Source organism: Pinus tabuliformis, chromosome 8 (genome assembly GCF_031772625.1).
Source record: "Pinus tabuliformis cultivar Carrire ecotype Pingquan chromosome 8, CPIR1, whole genome shotgun sequence".
Lineage (NCBI taxonomy): Eukaryota > Viridiplantae > Streptophyta > Pinopsida > Pinales > Pinaceae > Pinus > Pinus tabuliformis.
Window position 1 is genome coordinate 1,730,676,893 of NC_142294.1, and position 21,840 is coordinate 1,730,698,732.

Here is a 21,840-nt window from a genome sequence, read left to right on the forward strand (position 1 = left end):
TGGAAACTATATGTTGAAATTTATTTGAAAGGATCAATTCCCTTTGGTTCATCTTTTTGGTTCATTAACAAATCCTAATCCAGCATCTCTCTCCAAAGTGTTGAGAAAATTGAACTGGTAACGTCTCAATTAAAAGTGCTTTAACAATGGACTCAATCAACTAAACTAACCCTCAAGACTTATATATCATTTTTATTAAAAGCACTATTGTTAAAATATGGAAAATAACTCATGTTGAATTGATACATTATCAATAAAACATAAACACAAAGTTAATATGAAATCAATAAAGTGTAAACAAGTAATTTGAGTGAATATTTAAATGAATTAAAAATATACAAAATTAAAAATTAAAAATTAAAAAAAATAATAAAAATTAAAAAATAAAAATAAAAAAACAGGGTACTAAAGGGCAGGGTTATGTAAAAGATACTTACAAGATTACAAAAAAAACGCACATCATAAAATATACACAAAGTGTATATATATAATGTAATTTTGAATCATTTGTACAAAATGAATGGAAAGTACTTTTTAATTATTGGAAAAAAAAAACAACAAGAACAAACACAAAGGCAAAAGTTAATGAATGGAAATTACAGTTTTTTTCTTATTAAAAAAGGAAAAAAAAAAAAAAAAAATAAAAAGGAGAAAAAGGGAGAGTTGTTTTAAAGGGTTTAACATTAAAATTTATTTATCCTAAAGAATTTTAAGATTAAAAAATTGAAAAACATAAAATTGTATGATTTTATATGATTCAAGAATATATAATACTAGTAAAATTGAAAATAAAATGCATTTTCTACACTAATTAAAAGTGATAAGATTTGGGGTACTCATTTTCAAAGCATAGTGGTTGGATAGTGGATAAGATTTGGGGTACTCATTTTCAAAGGATAGTGGTTGGATAGTGGTTGGAGGAGACAAACCAATTTAGATCCCTCTTGATTCTGGATTTATGAAGTGTTGAGAGGGATCAAATCCCTCAAGTGCAAATCTCTTTTTTTACTGCAAAATTCGAGAAAACGTTTGAGAAAAACTTTGAGAGATTTTATCCCTCTCTTCAGTTGATAGATCTGAACTTAAGATAAGTTGATTTATATATGTGTGTTTCTTCACAGTTTTAAATAGGCTATATTACAACATAATACCATTAGCAAAACCTAAAGCCTTTAGTGAACTATAGCAACAATATTCATAAACATCAATTTATTATAATTTTTTAACTTTATTTTTTTTAAATAATTTTATCTCTCTAATTTTACTTTTTAACTTTTTATTTTATACTTTTATTTTAACTAAATCAAAATGTTTCCATAAAATGAAAAAAGGTCCCTTCTTATGCGATGAAGGAGCAGGAGAGTCGGCTGCAATCGACGGGCTAGGGTTTGCAGGCGAAATAACAGGGAGGGTTGGAAGAAATGCGCGTAGGGGAAACGAGCAGGGGAAGCCGGGGTTGGAGTGAGAGGGATAGTAAGAAACCTTAGCACAGGAGCGGAATCTCATAATTGAGCTTGTGCTGAAGGAAAAAATGGAAAATTGGCAAGGGAGGGGAGAGATCCCCTCCCATAAGAATATCGTTGCAGGAGAGGCAAGCAGCAGCGGCAACCAGAACGATGCCAGGGAGAATAATAAAGAAGCACCAGTGATGGGCAATTTGTGGCAAATGAAGACCGGAGGAAAGTGCTTACCAATGGCTCAGAAAAAACCTAGATACGTAATACCCAACAACAAGCTGGAGGAATACAGCAGCTACATGAAAGATCATGCACTGATGTGAAAGTTCGTAGGGTATTGGCCTACTGAAAAAGAACTACACAGGTGGATTTACCAAAGATGGAGGCCAAAAGGGCACATTGAGCTGAAACTAGGAGCAAAAGGTTTTTTTACAGCCATATTTGCGAATCTGGGGGACAAAGAAAGGGTTTTCGAGGAAGGGCCATATTTCATGAACAATGCAGGACTGTTCATGAAGTACTGGGAAGAAAGATATAACCCTGATAATGAAAAGATGTTGGAAGCCCCGATCTGGGTCAGACTGTTTGGATTACCAGTGGAATTTTGGGATCCTGAGATTATGGAGGGGATAGGCAACACGATTGGTGCCTTTGTCAAGGTAGCATAAGCAACGAAAAAAGGCAAGTATACATCATATGCAAGATTATGTGTATACATGAACATAGCCGAACCTCTGTCGGAATACATAGAACTGGAATATCATGATGAAGTATGGCAACATCCATTAGATTATGAGCATATCCCCTTCAGATGCAGAAGATGCCATGAGTATGGACACCTATATAGACAATGCCCATTAAACAAGGAGGAAGAATACATAAGGAAAAAATAAGAACAGCAAAGGGAAGCAGAGAGAACTGAGGAGTCAGACAAGGGTTTCCAACAGGTTACCAGAAAGAAGAAAGTTGGTAAAGAAGGTCTAAAAACACAGACACAAGCGAAATCACTGAGCATCGAAAGTCAGAACAAGTTCAAAATCCTCCAGGAAAATAGTGAAGAGGGTGAGGACAAAGTGGAAGAGGAAGAAGATCCAGAGAATGAACCCATGGAAATAGTCAAGGAAACCAGAGAGAAAGACACAGGAGCAAGAGTAATGAATGAAGAGGACGCTGCTGAAAAGATAGAAATACTAACTAACCAAACCCAAATGGAGACGGAACGCCAGAAGGAAAGCGAGGCAGAGGAAGAAAGGATTATGAGACAACTAATTCAGGAATGGAAAAACTTGGACGAAAGATTCATACCAGATAGTCAAAAACAACTATATAAGGAGGCATTTCAAAAATACAAAGATAAAAAATGGGAGAATATGGATAAACAGGATATCACATCAAGAGAACAGGAAAGAGGTCAGATGGGAATTGGCGGTGCTGGCAAAAGCAATAGGAAAAGAGGGAGGAAAACGATGAATGAAACGATCCAAACAGTTGGCGAAGTATTGATAAACTCAAGTAAAGTGATACCTCTGTCAGAGGTATTTTTCCACTCCCCCAAAAGTTTAAAATGATTATTATCAGTTGGAATATTAGGGGTCTGAATAGTAAGGGTAAGCAAAGATATATGAAAGAGAAACTTTGAAAAGACAGAACAAGTATTATGATCCTTCAAGAGACAAAGATCACCATGCAGCAGATGGAAGGAATAATAAAAAACAACAAACTCCAATACGAAGTCATGGGACAAGATGCAAACGGATCAGCGGGCGACATTGCAATATTGTGGAACCCAAATGAGATAATTTTTGAGAGCTGTACCAGCATGACCAGAATCCTTACAGGCACAGGAAGAATAGTGGGTACGAAGGAAAGGGTTATTATCTCAGGGGTTTATGGTCCTCATACTCCGGGAGACAGAGAAAATTTCATTAAAAATATGCAAGCAACTCGAAGATTACATCCAGAGATAGCATGGATTGTAGGAGGAGACTTCAATTTAATCCGGTCTCTAGAAGAGAAAAAGGGAGGTATAAGGAAAACAGATCAATATATGGAAATGTTCAATGACATGATCAATGGTCTAAGGCTGGTAGATTTACAAACTATCAATGGAGTCTATACATGGAATAACAGGAGAAAGGGAAGGAATCAAATAGCATCCAGATTAGATCGGTTCTTAGTATCAGAAACAATTATGAACAGAGACGTATTCCTAGAAGCAAATATCATGCCATCCCTTGGCTCAGATCACTGGCCAATTAGACTGGAAGTGGATATTAAGAATAACCTTGGCAAGAAGCCCTTCAGATTTGAAGCTTTTTGGCTTAGAGACCCGGAATTTATCAAAAAAATGGAAGAATGGTGGAAGCAAAGCACAGTACAGGGAAAGGGAAAAATGCATACCTTCCAACTTAAACTTAAAGAGTTAAAAGGAAGGATAAAGAAATGGAACAAGGAAGAATTCGGAAACATCATGGAGGAAAAACAGAAGTTGGAAGAAGAAATGGAAGCTCTGCAACAAAGGATAATAAATGAAGGTAGGACAGAGGAAACTTGCAGAGAAGAAGGGATAATTCTAGGAAAACTGGAGGAGAGGAGAAAGCAGGAAGAAGTTTTATGGAGACAGAAGTCTAGAATAAAGTGGCTTAGGGAGGGGGAAAGGAACACTAGATTTTTTCATCAAGCAATGATACAACACAGGCAAAGGAATAGGATACTATCTATCAAGAACGAGAGTGGAGAGAGGATTGTTGAACAGGAAGGAATTGAAAAAGTGTTGATGGAATACCACAAAGGAATATTGACTGAACCCCACATAGACAGGTCTGAAGCTATAAAAGAAGTTTGCAAGGCCATTCCCAGGATAGTAACTGAAGACCAAAATAGAGCCCTAATGAGAGCAGCTAGTTTGGAAGAGGTGGAGGATGTGGTGATGAGCATGAAGAAGGGTACAGCGCCAGGACCGGACGGTTTTACGGTTGATTTCTATCAAGCGTGTTGGCACTTTATGGGATGGGAGATTCTGGACCTGATAGAAGAATCCCGTATAAATCAAAAGGTATGGCCAGCCATTAACTCTACTTTTTTCACTTTGATTCCAAAAAATGACAATTCAGAGGATGCTAAGGGATTTAGACCCATTGCCCTATGTAATGTTATCTACAAAATAATTGCATCGCTGATGGCCAAAAGACTGAAACCCCTGTTAGATAGATTAATATCCCCTGAACAAACTGGTTTCGTAGAAGGTAGACAAATTCTAGATGGTTTAGTGGTTACTCAAGAAGTAATTCATTCACTGAAGGCAAAGAAGCAAAAAGGAATGATGATTAAACTGGACTTGTCGAAAGCTTATGATAGAATCAACTGGCAATACTTGGAAGAAATCTTGGGAAGTTTCGGTTTCGGTACTAGGTGGATAAAGTGGGTTCAAGGTCTCATATCAACTCCAAACTTTTCAATATTAGTCAATGGAACTCCCTCGAAAACCTTTAACGCATCTAGAGGAATAAGACAAGGTGATCCCTTATCTCCTTTCCTATTTATACTAGCAGCAGAGGGTATGGGCAGGTATCTTAAAAAATAAAGAACAGCAAATAAAATCAAAGGGCTAAGACTATGGGGTAATGAATTGCCTATAACCCATCAGAAATTCGTTGATGATATCATGTTATTTGGGGAGCCAACCGTAAAAGAAGTGAGAAATCTGAAGAAGGTTTTGGACTTATTTGCAGAAGCATCTGGGTTGGATATCAACAAGGAAAAGTCATGCACCTTTATATTCAACACCATGGAGGCAATCAAAATCCACTTGACCAGGATGCTAGGTTTTAAGCAAGGGGATCTCCCAACTAAATACTTGGGAAACTTACTGGATTTCAACTCTAAAAGAAAGAAAAATTGGCAAGGAGTCTTAGAGAAATTAAAAAACAGAGTGGCTAAATGGGCCTTCAGAACTTTAAATATTGTTGGAAGGATTGTTTTAGTAAAATCAGTATTGCAGGCAATCCCCATATATCCGCTATCGATTATGGCGGTACCACAAGGAGTCTGCACCAAGATCAGAGAAATTATGAGGAAGTTCATTTGGGGAGGATCGACCCAACAGAAGAAGTGGGCCCTAGTATCATGGAAACACCTAACGAAACGAAAGGAGGAAGGAGGCTTGGGTTTGCGCGATCCGGATAGACTCAACAAAGTGCTTGGTGCAAAACTTTAGTGGTGATGGCTAAGAGGGGGAAAAGACCTACGGAAGGCACTATGGAGGCACAAGTACAATATGCCAAACACTACCGAGGATATCTACCGGATGCAGGAAACCTCGAAAGGCTTGACAATCTGGGATCTAGCTCGACAAAATTGTGATATAGTAGAAAAGAATGCTTTCTGGGAAATTCGAGGAGGAGGGGAAGCCAAATTCTGGGATGAGAAATGGCAGCAAAGAGAGAAAATGAGCAGAATACAAAAAATCCAAAACATACAGGCAAAAATAGGGGATAACAGTATATATGTCAAAGACTATTGGAAAGAGGATGAATTGGATGGAACCTGGCGGAAATGGATAACACCAGAGGAATGGGGTTTCGAGATAGATCAAGAGCAACATGAAGCGTTTATGGAAGAGGTAGAGTCCAGGAAAATAAAAGCTCGAACGGGTAGGGATATCCTCAGATGGGGGAATTCAAGGAAAGGATCCTTCACAGTCAAGGAGGCATACTATCTGGCAGACCAACAGGGGACCAACAAAGAAAACCAAGACTGGAAGGTCATCTGGGGTAACAATTGGTGGCCGAAAATTATCTTATTTGCATGGCTAGTTGCTAAGGGCAAGATCCTGACGTGGGATAAACTCCAAAAGAAAGGGTTCAGTGGACCTTCAAAATATTACCTATGCAACAAGGAAGCCGAAACTCAAGATCATCTATTAATCAAGTGTGTTTATGCTAGGAAGCTATGCATGGAAACCAGAAATCTATTCCAGAAACTTGAGGGGTCCCCGAGAGAAATAAATGAAGTAATTTTTCATTGGAAAAAGGAAAAATTCCAATGTAAAGTAGTCCGAAAGGCCTGGGATCTCATTGCGGGTTTTGTGATTTGGATGTTATGGAAAGAAAGGAACCGCAGAGTATTCCAAGACAAAGCTAAAAACGCGGAAACAATATGGAACAGAGTAGTGAACTTAACCAGAGAATCAATTCTGGTGGAAAAATGGGATGCGGATGATTGGAAAGTAGATCAGGGAGAGGAGCAAATTTTAAAGAAATTAAATTTGAAATTTGAAATGGTGCATACCAAAAAAATTGGCAGAAATAGTACGAGATCTCAAAGCTATGACAAGTTCGCATATCCCAAAGGTAATTTTATGAAGTTAAACTTTGACGGGGCATCGAAGGGGAACCCAGGTAATGCCGGATTCGGAGGTATCTTCCGAGACAGCCAGAGAAACACCAGATGGATCTATGCAGAGTGGGGCGGGGAGATGACAAATAATGAGGCTGAGTTATGGGCGATCCACCAAGGCTTGAGAATCGCGATTAGAAATGGCTACAAAAACTTGGAGATAGAAGGAGACTCTCAGATAGCAATTGAAATACTAAAGAAACTTAACAACAGGAAGAACTGGGAGTAGATCACCAATAGCTGGCGAACGGCAGGGATTGTTCAAGAATTGGCGGACCTTCTAAAAAGAATCGAATATAAAATCTTTAATCATGTGAAAAGGAATGGAAACCGAGCGGAAGATTTCCTTGCGAATTGGGGTTGCAAGGGTCGAAACAGCAAAATAGACAATCAGTGGAGAACGTTGCGGCCCAATAGAGAATGGGAGGAATTGGCCGGTATTATTAATTATGACCATTAACAAGCAACGAATGAAAATAAAGGGCAAGTAGCAAACGAGAATCATAGTATTCGTGCAGCGGACAGGTGAGATGGATCGGCAATCCCAGAAATTTAATGAGTGTCAGTCAAGGCGGGGGAATGATATAATGGGCAGGCAAGCTACAGTACAGCAGAAGTGTGCGACGACAGGTAAGAATCAACCACCACACAGTAAGATAATAAACGCAAGTGATCGGAGAGGAGGAAAAAACGGCATGTCAGAATCCATAAATGGAAATGAGGGAAGAAGGATAATTGATAGGAAAGGCAGAGGACAAAGTAACAGGTGGCAGCGGAAGGCCAAGTTGACAGGTAGGCGGATTAGAGCAAGGAAGACTATAAACGGGAGGCAGCGAAAGAATGAACAACGAGGAAACTGTTTAGGAACTCAGAGAGCGAGGAGAGAAAAGGTGGTGGAGAGCTGGCACAGAGCGAGGTGGCGTCGAAAACTTACTGAGGAAGCTATGGAAACCAGGAAGAGAGCAAGGGCAGTAGAGGAACTGGAAGCCGCGGAGCGCAGAGACAGGGATAGGAAGGGCAAGGCGGTAGCGAAGGAAGAGACTGTAGAGGAGATATATGAAATATATGATGACTCTGAGGAAGAGGAGGACCGGCAAGATCAAGGCAGGCAAGGTAAGGAACGAGGCGGAAATGTAGGAGGCTGGGATACCCAGCAAACCAGTGACGAGCAGCTAGGACAGCGGGAGGGAAAGGTAAGGCAGCGCGGCAGACAGAGAGGAAGAAGAGGCGTGGGTAGCGGGCTGGAGCCGAGCAGTAGGAGAGGCAGAGGAATGAGTAGATACGGAGGAGGAAGGGGAGGACGACAGGGGCAGAGAGGGAGACCGGGTAAAAAGACAAGCCAATCGTTGGACAAGAAAATTCAAAAAGCGGAAAAGGCGTATAATCAGAACACGAATCCAAGAATCAGGAGAATTATCCAAAATATGGAGGAAGATGCGCTGCAAGCTCAGTCTGACTCAGAGATGGAAGATTGGGAATTTCTACTCCACGACCCTGGAAACACTAAGGGTAGAATGTCCCTATTTAAACAGTCTTTGCATATATACTGGGTGATGAAGAGATTGTTGGCTAAAGCTTTGGAACAAGCTGCAACAGAGATGGCAGAACTGGCGCAAGGAGTCCCCAACCTAAGGAGGGAGCTGAGGATCATTCAGATTACATTGGAGATGCAAGAAAAGAAGCTTGAGGAGATTCAGCAAATGATAAGGGAAGGACAACAGAATGCAAACAAGGAGACTAACCAGCGACCAGAGGCAGAAGCCGATTAAAGATATATATGTATTAATTTTGATGACGCTGCATAGTATAGATAATTTCAGTTTGTTTAAAGTATTAGAAGATGAAAATATATATATGCATGCAAGTAGAATTAGAAATCTGCAATACTGTTTAGTGTATTTAGCTTGGATAATCCGACTATGGATCTTCTATTTTTGGTCGGCTATTAAAAACTTTAGGTGGCTGAAATACTCGGTTTCCCCAAGAGGGCGAGTTGAAGGCAACCTTACTCATACTGTGATTTTTTGATTTGAAGTAATAGTAAAGTAGAGCAACACCGCAACTTACAAAAAAAAATGTTTCCATAAAATAATAATTACAACATCTTTCTGAACTAGACCGGAAAACACTTCTCTATTTCATACTTTATAAAATGTAAAGTTGTAAAAAATATATATATATATATATATATATATATAATTTAAAAAAAAAAACAAAAACAAATTTTCCAAAGTTTAATATTTGTTTATATTAAAATATAAATTAAATAAGTGTATTAAAAATTCAAATTTTATTTGTAAGTCATGTGAATTCAGAAATTTTGGAGAAACCATCTTTAATTTTCACTAATTTAAAATATTTTAAATATATTCTCATCAATATATTTATATTTTTTTACTTTTAACTATTTTTAAAATTATAAAATTTAATGAAACATTTTAATATATATATGAATGATATAGTATTAACAAAATTATAAGTTGCCAAAAATGGAACTCAAAAATTTAATTAAACATTTAAAAAATATATATAAATAGATAGATAGATAGTAACTATTAACAAAATTATAAGTTGTCAAAAATGGAACTCAAAAATCATTCATTGTAAATTAACTCTATAACTTTAATTTTAACTGAACTACCTCAACAATTAAAGTTAGTTTATTATATTTTTTAATTTTACTTTTATTCAAAATATATATTTTTTAATTTTAATTTTATTCTAAATATTTTGAACTCTCCACCTTTATTTTTTAATTTTTAATTTAATCAAAATATTTACATAAAACAATGGCATTACAATATTTTCTTAAATTAATCCAGAGAACACCTCTCTAAGTAATACTTTACTCTATGTAATTTTTTTTATTAAATAAATATGATTTTAAAAGTTTGAACCGAACAAATGTCTCAAAGTTGTAAAATTCTAATTTTTTGTATTATTTTTATTATATTAATATGATTTAAAAAATTTAAACCCAACAAATGTCTCAAAGTTTTAAGATTTGTTTATATTAAAATTTAAATTAAAGAAGTGTATTTAAATTCAAAGTCATGTTAAATGAGAAATTTTAGCGAAACCATCTTTAAATTTCACTAATTTAAGATCACTTAAAGATATTCTCATCGCTATATTTATATTTTCTTCGAGGTTAATTAGTTTAGAGTTTTGTGTTTTCCTCGATTTGTTCCTTGTCCACTCTACCAGAATCGAACGTGGGTAGTTAGTTGTACCGTTGTAACAAGGCAGTTAGTTGAATAAGAGTACCCATTACGTAACGCCTTGACGTCTACCCCAGAAGTATTGATTGAGTCAGAGGGATTGAGAAGCTGCTTACCCTTCAGGACAGGCCAGACGGAACAGAGCGGCCTGCTAACAACCCATCCTATCCATCCACCTGGAGCTTCCAGCCAGGAATACTTTGTTGTTTTTCTTTTAAATTAATTAAATATTTTAAAAATTAAAAATAATTATATTTTAATTTTTAACTAAACAATTTAAGATTATAATTATAATTTTATATATATAATCTTAAATTGTAATTTTATATATATGTTTGTTAATTAATTTATTGGTTAATCAAATCATTTTTATTTATTTTAAGTTATATAATTTATATTAAGATTAAATCAAAGCAATATATAGATTAAATGTTCGTAATTATTGACGGCCATTAGGGAAATCAGATTACATTTACTGTTTTTTACAATCCATAATGGAAAACACCATATTATAAATTTTCCTCAAAACAAAAAATAATTGACTTGCACTTACATCTTACACTTTATGTATGGCAGATTTTTAAATTAAAATTCTAAAACAAAATGGTAGTAAAAGAAAGTAAACAAGTGAAACCCTTGAGACTGCATTGGTTAAGTGGTGTGAAAGTCCACATAGATGGTCTCTCTAAGTGGTGTGGGATTCTACTAGGATGGTCTCAAGTGGACCAACTTCCTTCTCAAAATTAGTGAACTCAATATTCACTAAGTTTTTAGGCATCACATTAATCTTGTGATCCAACTTTCCAATTTGTCATTGTATATCTACATACAATAGGATCTCATGTTGTTCCTTTGTAAGCTATATTAAAACTTTTCTCATTATTGTTTTAATCTTCTAATAGATGTCCATGGCTTACATATATGTAGTATATCGACTTGTGTTGTATCCTATGTTTGATACCTAGCCAGGTAACTTGTTCTATAACATCTTCACCAGAATTATACCTTCTCCTTATCCTCACCTCCTCTTCGGTTGCTTCAATTTCACTTTAAATGTTGGGAGGAGTGGTGTTGTAGTACTTGTTGGGTGCCCTCCCCAAGAACCATTTGAGCACGAGAGGAGGTGGGGACTTTGACGTTCCTATGTCCCCTTTGATGAGAAATGCCTCTCCCTCATGGCATTTTGCGGGACTTAGGGAGGATAATAGAATGATATCGAAACCAAGCTTAGTGTTTTCCACCCTTGAAAATTACCTCACTGTGAGGTCGAAGATAGTGAACTCACTAGCTCTTGAGTGCCTCCTTACTATTGTCAACACTAAAAAAATGGATGTTGCCAAATAATTCCATGTGGTTTTCACCCTGGTATTAAACTAAGTCCGCCACCATCCTTAAGATAATTCCTTGAAGGATGCAAGTCCAGTGATTATCCCCAGGAGAAAGATTAAAAGAGTCATATATCTTGAGCCAAGAGAGAATCCCCTAGTCCCTAAAAGAAATCAACAATGCCACAATTTGATACATGGTCTATATCACTTGGACAAGCCAACACAGAGGAGAGAGAAATCCCCTGAGAGGGAAAACACTAGGATTTAAAGAGTAAAACTAGACCAACTACTATCCAAACCAAAAAAAGAGAGTTACAATGCTAAAAAAAAAGACACAAGAGATTCGAATGTGGGTGGATGAGCCCAAAATCAATAACACAAAACTAGTAGTATGTCACCACTCCTTGAAAGACCCCAGAACCTACCAATCTTTGTCAATCCAATTCCAATTAAAAATGTAGATCTTTCCTAGCTAACAAATTATTTCTAAGGGAGAGGTCGTGGAACTACAAATAGAGAAATGCTAGAAGGAAGGACAAAAATTAGGTAAGGCTTGCCATCAACATTGAGAATGTGGTTGACCAAGGAAATCCATAGCTTTTCTCCCTCCAAAATGGATCCCTATGTTCTTAAAATGCCTCTAAAAACTTCCAATTTTTTGTATTACTCCTTGTCTCACCATCCATCGCTCAATGTGATGACATCCCATGCAAAACCATAAATGTAGTTGTCACCACCTGCCTTATGGATGAATTTTCCTTCATTTCGGGTTTGATCACTGCTAGGACTAACCATACGACTACCATGAGTACCAAACCCTCCCATGAACTAGCTTCATTCTTTCTTTACCAAATCCATGTTAAATCCCAACACCACACATACTTTTGGTACCCTGCATGCTCCTTGCTCGTTGTCCACACTTTGCACTATCTATTTCCTAATACGCAGTATTAATTTATTTTATTTTACAAAACTTATCTATATTTTGCTAAAGCCTAATTGTGTGGATTGCAATTTTTTAAGGATGATTTTATACCGAATTGGTCTCCCTATAAATGTGGTGGATTGGATCATGGCTTGCATTACATCAGTTAATTTTGCAATATTATTAAATGGGGTTCCTTCCACTTTCTTCCAGACTTCAAGAGGTTTAAGGAAAGATTATTCACTTTCCCCCCTTTTATTCCTTTGGTCATTGATGGTATGAGTAGAAGGATTTCAGAGGTACAACATTATGGTTTAATTAGTGGCTGCAAGCTCACCAAGAAAATCTCTATCACACATTTTTTTGTTGTTGATGATGTTCTTCTCATCGGGGAGGTATCTGTCTATGAATGGAATATTATCTAGCAGGCTTTTACCTCTTTTGGTGATGCCTCTCGTCTCTATATGAGCAAGTCCAAATCTATATTGATTGCAGAGGCGCAAGATGAGGAATCAGTAATGGAGATTGCTAAGATATTTGTGATCTCAGGAACAACTATGGACAAGGGCTTCAAGTACCTTGGTTTCATTCTAAAGCCAAACAAATATGTTATAAAAGACTCGGAGTGGATGCTTGATAAATTTGAGAAGAGACTATCTATTTAGGCTCATAAATAGATGTCTATGGGTGGCAAATTGATCATCATATAGTGACTTTTACAAAGTATATTTGTTTATTGGATACACCTATACTTTTTGCTCAAGGATATCATTAGATGCATAAACACATGTTTTACTAGATTTAATTGGGGAGGTACCAGGGATGCCAAAATGTTTCATATTGTGTGAGTAGAGGAGTTATCTAAGCCAAATGAAGATGGGGGATGGAGCATAAAAAAACATAACATTTTGCTTGGGAAATACTGGTAAAGAGTCTAGGGAAAGCCTTATTTGGTAATCGAATATGGTAGACAATTATCAAATAAAAATATCTCATAAAACAAACTATCGTGGAGTGGATAAAAAATGGGCGCATGTTACTAAATCAACTTCGTATATATGGAACGGTTTGATGAAAATAAAGCATTGGCTGATAGGGAACATGAGATGGGAGATTAGTCATGGCACAAAGGTGGAGATTGGCATAGATTCAATAAAAGGTTTCATAGGGGAACAGACACTAAAGTTACACTTATAAGGTATTTATATAATAAAGGCATATATTACTTGAATCCAATTTATATATCACAAGATCCTTCACAGTGTCTTCATCCTAGATTCATGCTCGGGATTTGTGATTAATTGGCGGCCTAAACCAAACATAGGAAAAGTACATTCACAACTTAATGCTGGTAGGTATTACTCTGACAAAGTGTGAACATAGTTTATCAGGGGATGGTTTTTCAATAGATGGAGAGATCTTGGTTAAGGAAGAATATGGTTATATCTCACCTGCACAAAATATCATTAGGGAGCGTTGTTGGTTTCAAAAAATATGGAAGTGGAATCTCGCCCTCAAGCTCAATGTTTTCATATGGTTGACTTGGCAGAGTATAATTATTACATCATACAATTTATGCAAGATAGGATATATTGGACCTCAGAGATGCGCCATGTGTAATGAGGAGCATGAGGGTGTCATTCACCTATTTCTGGAATGTTTGTCTACATCTTCAATTTAGAATGGTGTTCTAAACATCTATTTTTTGTTGATTGGAACCATACTTTTGTGGAGGCTTGCTTTTTATAATGGTTCATGAACTATAAGGTATTTCATATTCACCATTTTTACATATTTTAGGGCATTTAAATGTGTCAAAATAAAATGATTTTTGACGGATTTGCTTCAGACATAAAAAAAAAAAAAAAAAAAAAACAAACAAACAAACAAACAAACAAAAAAAGAGATTGTGGTATATTTCAACAAAATTGGATCAATTTTGGAGAACGGAAAACTAAGGCATACTAAATTTGTGGATATTTGGCATAAATATCTTGTAGGTTTCATTGATGGGGTAGCTCATAATAAATCATGCAGATATGAGGTTTATATAGTGATTGAACCAAGTACATATCATCATTTCTCTTGGAATGGTGAGACAAGATCAAATGATAAGGCTGAGATCATGACATTATGGGGGGTACTTTATTGTGCTAGATGGTTTTCCATTCACCACATAGACGATTACGGAAACTCTAAAGTGGTCATCGACTGTGTGCCGAGGAGAACAAAATTTGCACCACCCATGCTTATAAATTGGATGAAATGTATTAATATATCGATTGATGTTTTTCAGAAACCGACTTTTGAACATAAATATAGAGAGTAGAATATTGTCGCAAATGGATTATCCAAACAAGGTTGCAATGTTCCTCATGGAGTGATCTCTTTCTCTGCTTTTTACAATGACATACTTCATAGAGTAGAGAATGTTCCAATTTTATAGAATCTTTATATAAAAATAATTAACTCTGATTTTTGGAAGTGATATTATTGTATGCGTATACTAATGCTAAAAATTCTAAAAAAGCGTATAATCTATTTACTATGACCGAACATAATTATGAATTATGTAATCATGTTTTTGGACATAGAAACACATCATTAAATAAAAAATATTATATTTATATAAAATACAAAAAATATTAACACTTTTAAGAGACGAGAGGTATATATTGCCTTATAATATAAATATAAATAACTTTTTTTAATAAAAAAATTATCATTTTTTTCTTAAAAAAAATCTATTTAAAAAAAAACCCACTTTAATAATTTATTTAATATGACAATATTTCCCAATAAACATTTTCCCATGGCATGTTGTCTAACAAACATTGAACCATTGAAAATCCTTTTTCTTCCCCTATCGAAATACCATAGATTTGCACTATCTTACAAAATCAAACTACCATATTTTATATTAATGCTAGGTTGTAAAATGGATTAACTTACAAAAAAATCACTCCCAATTTATTTATGAGGTAAAAAAAAAAACAAGTTAGCCTCAAGATTGGCTAGGCTCGGCCACGTCTATAGTAAGTCATATTCAGCTATAATTTATAGGGCAATAACGTGTTCATCAAACTATGGAGAGTTAACAAATCACAGGTTAGTTTACTCCAATCTTTGATATACAAAACGCACAAGAGACTGTACAGGGCTCCAACTGATATGAGTACACCGGGAAGACGACAACATATCTAGTTTTGGATAAATATTGATGAAATGCTATATATCTATCTATATATATACACAATCCAAAGCAGATTGTTCAGTTACTGAGATACTTTAAATATATACACAATCTAAAGCACATTGTTTATATACTTTAAATATATATACAATCTAAGGTACATTGTTTAGTTATGGGATATTTTAAATATCAATTTTTTATTTTTTATTTTTTATTTTTTAAATATATTATTGAGTGGAAATATTTATTTTACAGTTCAGTATGATGTGTAATTTTATAAGTAATTTTATAAGTCCATTATCAAAGTTGAAATTTTTTTCATTAACAATATATATATATATATATATATATATATATAAGTCAAGAGACTCATTCTATAGACTAACTATCAGTTAGTCATCAAAGTTGAAATTTTGCCTATCGAAAAAATAAAAATAAAAATAAAAAATCTAAAAAAAAACAACTATACAAAACATTTAAATAATGTCAACTCATAAAAAAATTTGCAAGTGAAGAAATTGGATCACTGTCTACTGAAGTTAGATCAGTGTTTAAAATGGATCTATGGTAATGGATTTTGTGAAGCTTGCTCACCTGTGAATTGCTACTTAATTTAATTTACATTTTTCTTTCAAATTTTCTAAACAGAATGATGTGAAATAACTATGATTAAAAATTAACAAATTTCTATTTTACCATTAACATTATGTACACATAACTCTTAAACATCGATCTAATTGTATGCAACAAAGATTTAAGGCTTCATAGCACCATCAGGCCTACTCTCTTCACCATTTATCAGAATTCTTAATCCTCAATATTGCAAATCTAAACTAGCAAAAGTTCACAAACTGTGTGATAAATAGATTTATCTGTAAGCTTTAGACTGAACTTGATCTTAATATCTTCGCAGATCATGAATAATTGCATTTGATAATCATAAAAGTTTTCTAGCAGGCAAAACCTTTATTTAACTGCTTTGCCCGGGGTTACTTGGCATTATTGGATGCAGGTTGATGTTTAGATATTGCCATGATTAGACTCCGCTGGAAAACATGACCTAGTTTCTCATGTAAGTGTTTATACACCCCGTTGAAAAACATGAACTAGTTTTTTCATCTATGGAGATATCGAAACAAAAGATGTACCTTGCACCGGTCTATTTGTTTATGTAAGCAATCAATCCAAAATAAAATTCAATCCAATGGATTGAGATAACCCATTCAGTTTTTGGCTTAGACAAGAGTCAATCCAGTAGAGTAATACTAGAGCAACACACTATGGCAACATAACAATGGTTTGGGTGTAATAAGCAACAATCCATAAAGGGTTGTAGACCTGCGTGAAAATTGATTTCTCAGTTTGTAAAAATTATTAGTTTATTGGTCAGTTTATAAAATTAGTGACCAGGTGATTCCCTATATCACAATTTTGATGATTTTTTTTCAAAAATTACATTAAAAACCAATCAAATTGAACATAAAATCTAAAGAATGTACCCTCTACTAAATTTAAATTTGATCAACTTATTTGGTTATGCCGTTTTGTAGAGGGGTTTGATTTCAATAATAAAGTAATTCAATTTATTATTTAAATTTGATTAACTTAACAATAAAATAATTCAATTCATTATTAAAACATGGACAAATGAAATAGTAGTCACAAATTTTTTATTTTTTTCCATCCATTAACAATTTATTAATTTAATTATCTTTGCACGAAAATTGGAAATTGATTTCTCAACTAGTAATATTTATCAACTTATTGCCCAACCCATAAAATCTAGCGATAATATACTCCATATTTTACTCATTTTCAAGTTTCAACTTTGATATTGTCCTCCGTGAAATCATAAGAAAACACTCACATTCAATATAAAATGTGAACATAATATCTTTTTGACTATATTTAAACTAGATAAAAGCGATTTAACTTACTATTAAAAAAAATATTAACCATGGTTTCTCCATTTTCTATATTTTTATCAATTTAATTAACATTTTATCAATTTAATTCATTTTTACATGAAAACTAGTTTCTCAACTTGTAAAATCTGTAAACCTTATTAGGCAATCTAGCTTGAGGCTACTGTTATATTCATAGACTTTAAAGTATATCTTCATATTGATGATCAAAGCTTCAGCAATTTCCTCTACTTCACCATAAAAGGTTGGGGGTTTAATCTTTCTAATTCCCCCTACAATTCCAGTTTCTGCTTCTTCACTCTCCTTTTATCCAAGACATTGCCCGATTATTCTTCATTGTTAACTATGTTTCCATCAATCCTTTGGGTGTGACTCCCTTCTAGAGTATCCTCAGGTCTGTGTTGATATTCTTTATCATCTTTGTTTCTACGTTCAGGACTGGGTCTAGTGGTTTGATGGTTCTGTCTACGTGAGAGACTCTTTAAGATAATTTCCTATTCGCACATTAGCCTGTCATTGTTTGTTCCGAGTCAAAGCATTCTGGTCTACAATTGTTGAACAATATCAAGCAATATACTCGTTTGGTTCTGCTATTCTACTCCCAGCTCCACCCACATTTATGGATTTGCTTCAGGGTTTGGTGTAGAGCTTGCTTCTACCGTTGGTCTTGGTGGAAACTGGCCTCTAGCTCCTCTCCTCATCATAAGTTATTTTCCCTGTTGAATTTCTTACTCTGTGCACATCAACACACCCATCATTACTACAACTGCCCAATCAGGTCATAGTATTGAAACCGTGCTATGATACCACTTGTAACATGCGACACTATAGATTTGTCAAGTTAAAATTTGAATATAAAAAAATATTACTAATAGGTCAATCATTTATGATAACATGGGTTTTCCGTTCGTTTGCTATAAGATGGATTATATACCATAGATTTCGATATGTAAAGAGTTTCCTAGGTGAAACAATAAATTTGTATATATGTATGCCATATGGTGGTGAACAAAGGTTAAGCATTGTGTTTTATATTCATATTTGGTTTTTCGGTGAACATTTAAACTTAACCATCGGCCTTATCCAAATTCGGGATAGGGAAAGATCTTTGGAACATTCTCGAGTTAGGTTACCACTGACAAGTGTCGGTCGTGAGACAACTAGTAGGTAGATGTTTCTTTTCTGATGGATGGGAGATCATCGAACCAACGTCCATCATTCTTCTTGAGATGCTTAGGTTAACTAACCCTACCCCGGCCATTGTTCTGGTTCTCCATTTGCTTCGCCGCTTGTGTAGACACCTGCTCTGCAATTTCCTCTGCTCCAATTCCCGTCGTAGGTCAAAGATGCAACCCTCATTCTTCATTGAGGTATTTTTCAAACCCTAGTTCCACTAGTTAAATTTTGACTTGTTTTCTTTCCCTAACAATTTTTTTCACTGGTGACACGTTTGTGCACACAAGTGAGTCTTGAGTGTCAGACTCCACCTCGTCACTGGTGCATATTGCACCTGTGGCATGGAATTTATGCAGTGGCGCAAACTTCTCTCACCACTTGCAAACATGGTTTTCTCTTTATTGATGTTTCCTATGCTTTTGGTGACCTATTTGAACTACATATCATTCTTAAGTTTTGTCACCACCACGATTTTCATATTTACTGGTAATTATGATTTTTGTGCCTTAACACAATTATATACAATGCTTAAATTGTTTACAGGGTTTGACCAAGGGTTGTTTCCAACACCACTCTCCCTCAGGTAAGTATTCTACCTCTTAAAGGCTAATCTTCTTTAATGGTAGTTTCATTTAAATTTTGTCTTCATCTTTCTTCCTCGTTTTTCTTACTAAACCCATATCAGTGTTTGACTAGGGTTTAGTTGGCACATCTTGCCCTCACGTCACAACATTTACCCAATTGTGGAGGAACAACAACTCCAATACCAGGTTTTCATCTTAACGGGAGTTCTGGTTTTCATCAGTATGGTGTTTCCCTACAAAATATTTCTTGAATGGCTGAGGCATACATTAAGATTGCATTATTGTTTTGCAGTAGACATTTAGGGTTAAATTTTAATCCATAATAGTTGTATAAATAATATCAGTCATTTTGTTTAAAAGGGTCTATGTTAGGTCCCTATACTACTAGTGTAACACCTTGTTGTTATTAGTGCAACTCCCTTATTATATTGTTGTGCCCATGTAGTCCTCATATTATTATTATTGTGCCCCATAGAAGCCCACTATTGTTATTGTTGTGCCCTTGCATTATTATTGTTATGTCAACTCTGATATTATGACCCCTTAGACTCCTATATATAGAAAGGATGTCTTGTCATTTGTATCATCCAAGAATTTTTCATTTGTGTAATGTAAAGGAGGTTGCCCCCTCGAAGAGGCTAATTTTGAAGTCGTCAATCTATCTTTTCTATCTTTTGTGAGTTGAATTCATAACAGTCGAGCCTCCAATTTTATGCACTATAATATACATTCTGCTGACCCTCTTGGTTTGTATTCAACTATGATTTTCTTATGGGTTTATAATAGAGGTTTCTTGCATGCCTTTCGAACTTTTGTGTATATATTTGTGATAAGCTTGATGTTTTAATCTTGCTTATTTTAATGAGTTATGTGAATGATTTTCTTGGTACTGGTCAGGTTGCCGTGAATGCAATACATTAGAACAAGTTTTGTTTATCTGCTCAATGTTTATATCTATTAACGCATGTCTTAAGTTTCTCTCAGTAATTAACTTTTATGAGGGTTTTGATATTCATGGTTAAGTCAATATTTCTGATTCTTGGATGTAACACAAGTGTATATTTTCTTAACTGACTTGTTTAACAATTTTTCTATAAAAGATTATAACAATTTTCTCTTCCCAATTTTCCTATATTGTTCCTTCCTGCTCACCTACAAGTGACTAGGTCCTAGTTGAATCGGGACCTGTTTGTTGTCCCTAGGGTGATTACTAAGGATACCTTTGGTTCTGAACTACCTGTACAAGTTGTATCGCGGTAACCTAAGGCTTAATCGGAAACCTTTCACTTTCCATGTGTTCATGACATGTGCTAGGTTGATGCTTTAATTCTTCTACTCATTCAAGTCTGATTTCTATGTATAACTACATTTCGGCAGTACTTTTGCCCACACTGTATTCCTAAGCAGAGTTATGGCCCTGTAACTATTTCTGAAAATCTACTTTTAACAAAAGACAACTATATAAAAAGTATGAATCTTGAAAGTCATCACAACATTTTCTTTTCCTTTCTTACTTGATTTCCAGCAATACATAAAAACACAAAACCGATTTTTTTTTGTTTTTAAAGAAATAAAGACCGAAGACTTGCTGAGATACTTATCTTAATGAAGGCATTGTAAACATTTGTTAACACGAAAGTCTCACCACCCAACCTCGAGACTGGAAATTACATTTGGTCTCTCCCCCAAGCCTTTTCCTCACCCAACAGTTTTTGGAAAAATAAATCCAACTGGAGGTAACTTGTATCTGGGCCTCAAGACCACACCAGTCCATCCCAGTACTGTACTCTCCCAAGTCCATATGATGGTTCCATTGACTTCAAATTCATCTCATGAACACCCCACTCAAGAGGTACTCTACTTTGTCACCAAGAATTGTGACAAAATCTAGTTTCTCTTTCTCTCCAAATCCTCCTGCTTCTTTCCATCCCTGGATTTTCCACTGAGATGGGGTTTTTGTCCATCTCTAGGAAGAGAGAAAAAATTGATAACTGATTCCAAACTATCTGGGAATTAAAGATACATTTTTTTAATTTTTCCTTTTTCTTTTATTTACTATTCTAGTTTCATAAACGTAACCTTCCAAACATCATATCATTTCCATCATTTTGATTTTTTCTACATTTATATTAATGAAACATTTTTACTTACCATATATTTATCACTAGTTATAATTACTGAGTTATTCAGACTGAAAGTATTTAATCAGTAGAATATATATTCACAACATCGGGGTGTTACATATTCCCCCTCTCGTGCTAAACACCATACTCGGTGTTTAATCCAATATTTTGGAACAATTCTAGATACGCCTTCCGTATGAATTCTTCATCCTCCAAGGTGGCCTCTTCTGAGCTGAAGTGCTTCCACTACACTTTAACCTGGGTGATGGTTGGCCTCCGTAGCATTATTTCTCTCTGTTCAAGGATGTTTTGAGGCTCTACTAGGAACTCTCCATCCTATTTAACCTGTTACAACAACCATTTCAAAATTAATGCATCGAAATCATAATTTTTAGAGTGTTACCTAAACATCATGCCAATGAATCAGATGCCTAGGGTCATACACATATCGCTTTAACAATGAGACATGGAATACATTATGTACTTTTATATGAATGGGTAAGGCCAATCA

At 35.1% G+C, this 21,840-nt stretch overlaps 1 protein-coding gene across 1 annotated transcript; it reads left to right on the top strand.

Moving 5' to 3' along the window:
* Positions 1–3,192: 3,192 nt before the first annotated feature.
* Positions 3,193–5,673, top strand: LOC149243001 (uncharacterized). The gene is made up of 3 exons (XM_089371095.1): positions 3,193–3,831; positions 4,213–4,512; positions 5,104–5,673. Exons 1-3 carry the CDS (start codon positions 3,193–3,195, stop codon positions 5,671–5,673), a joined length of 1,509 nt encoding a protein of 502 aa, XP_089227221.1.
* Positions 5,674–21,840: the final 16,167 nt, after the last annotated feature.

Excerpts from the sequence above, each read along its gene's own strand:
- LOC149243001 (XM_089371095.1), top strand. The coding sequence starts at position 3,193 with ATGGGACAAGATGCAAACGGATCAGCGGGCGACATTGCAATATTGTGG. Across the intron at positions 3,832-4,212 it reads AATGGTGGAAGCAAAGCACA|GAAGGAATTGAAAAAGTGTT; the intron begins GTACAGGGAAAG and ends ATTGTTGAACAG. Across the intron at positions 4,513-5,103 it reads AATCCCGTATAAATCAAAAG|AAATTCGTTGATGATATCAT; the intron begins GTATGGCCAGCC and ends ATAACCCATCAG.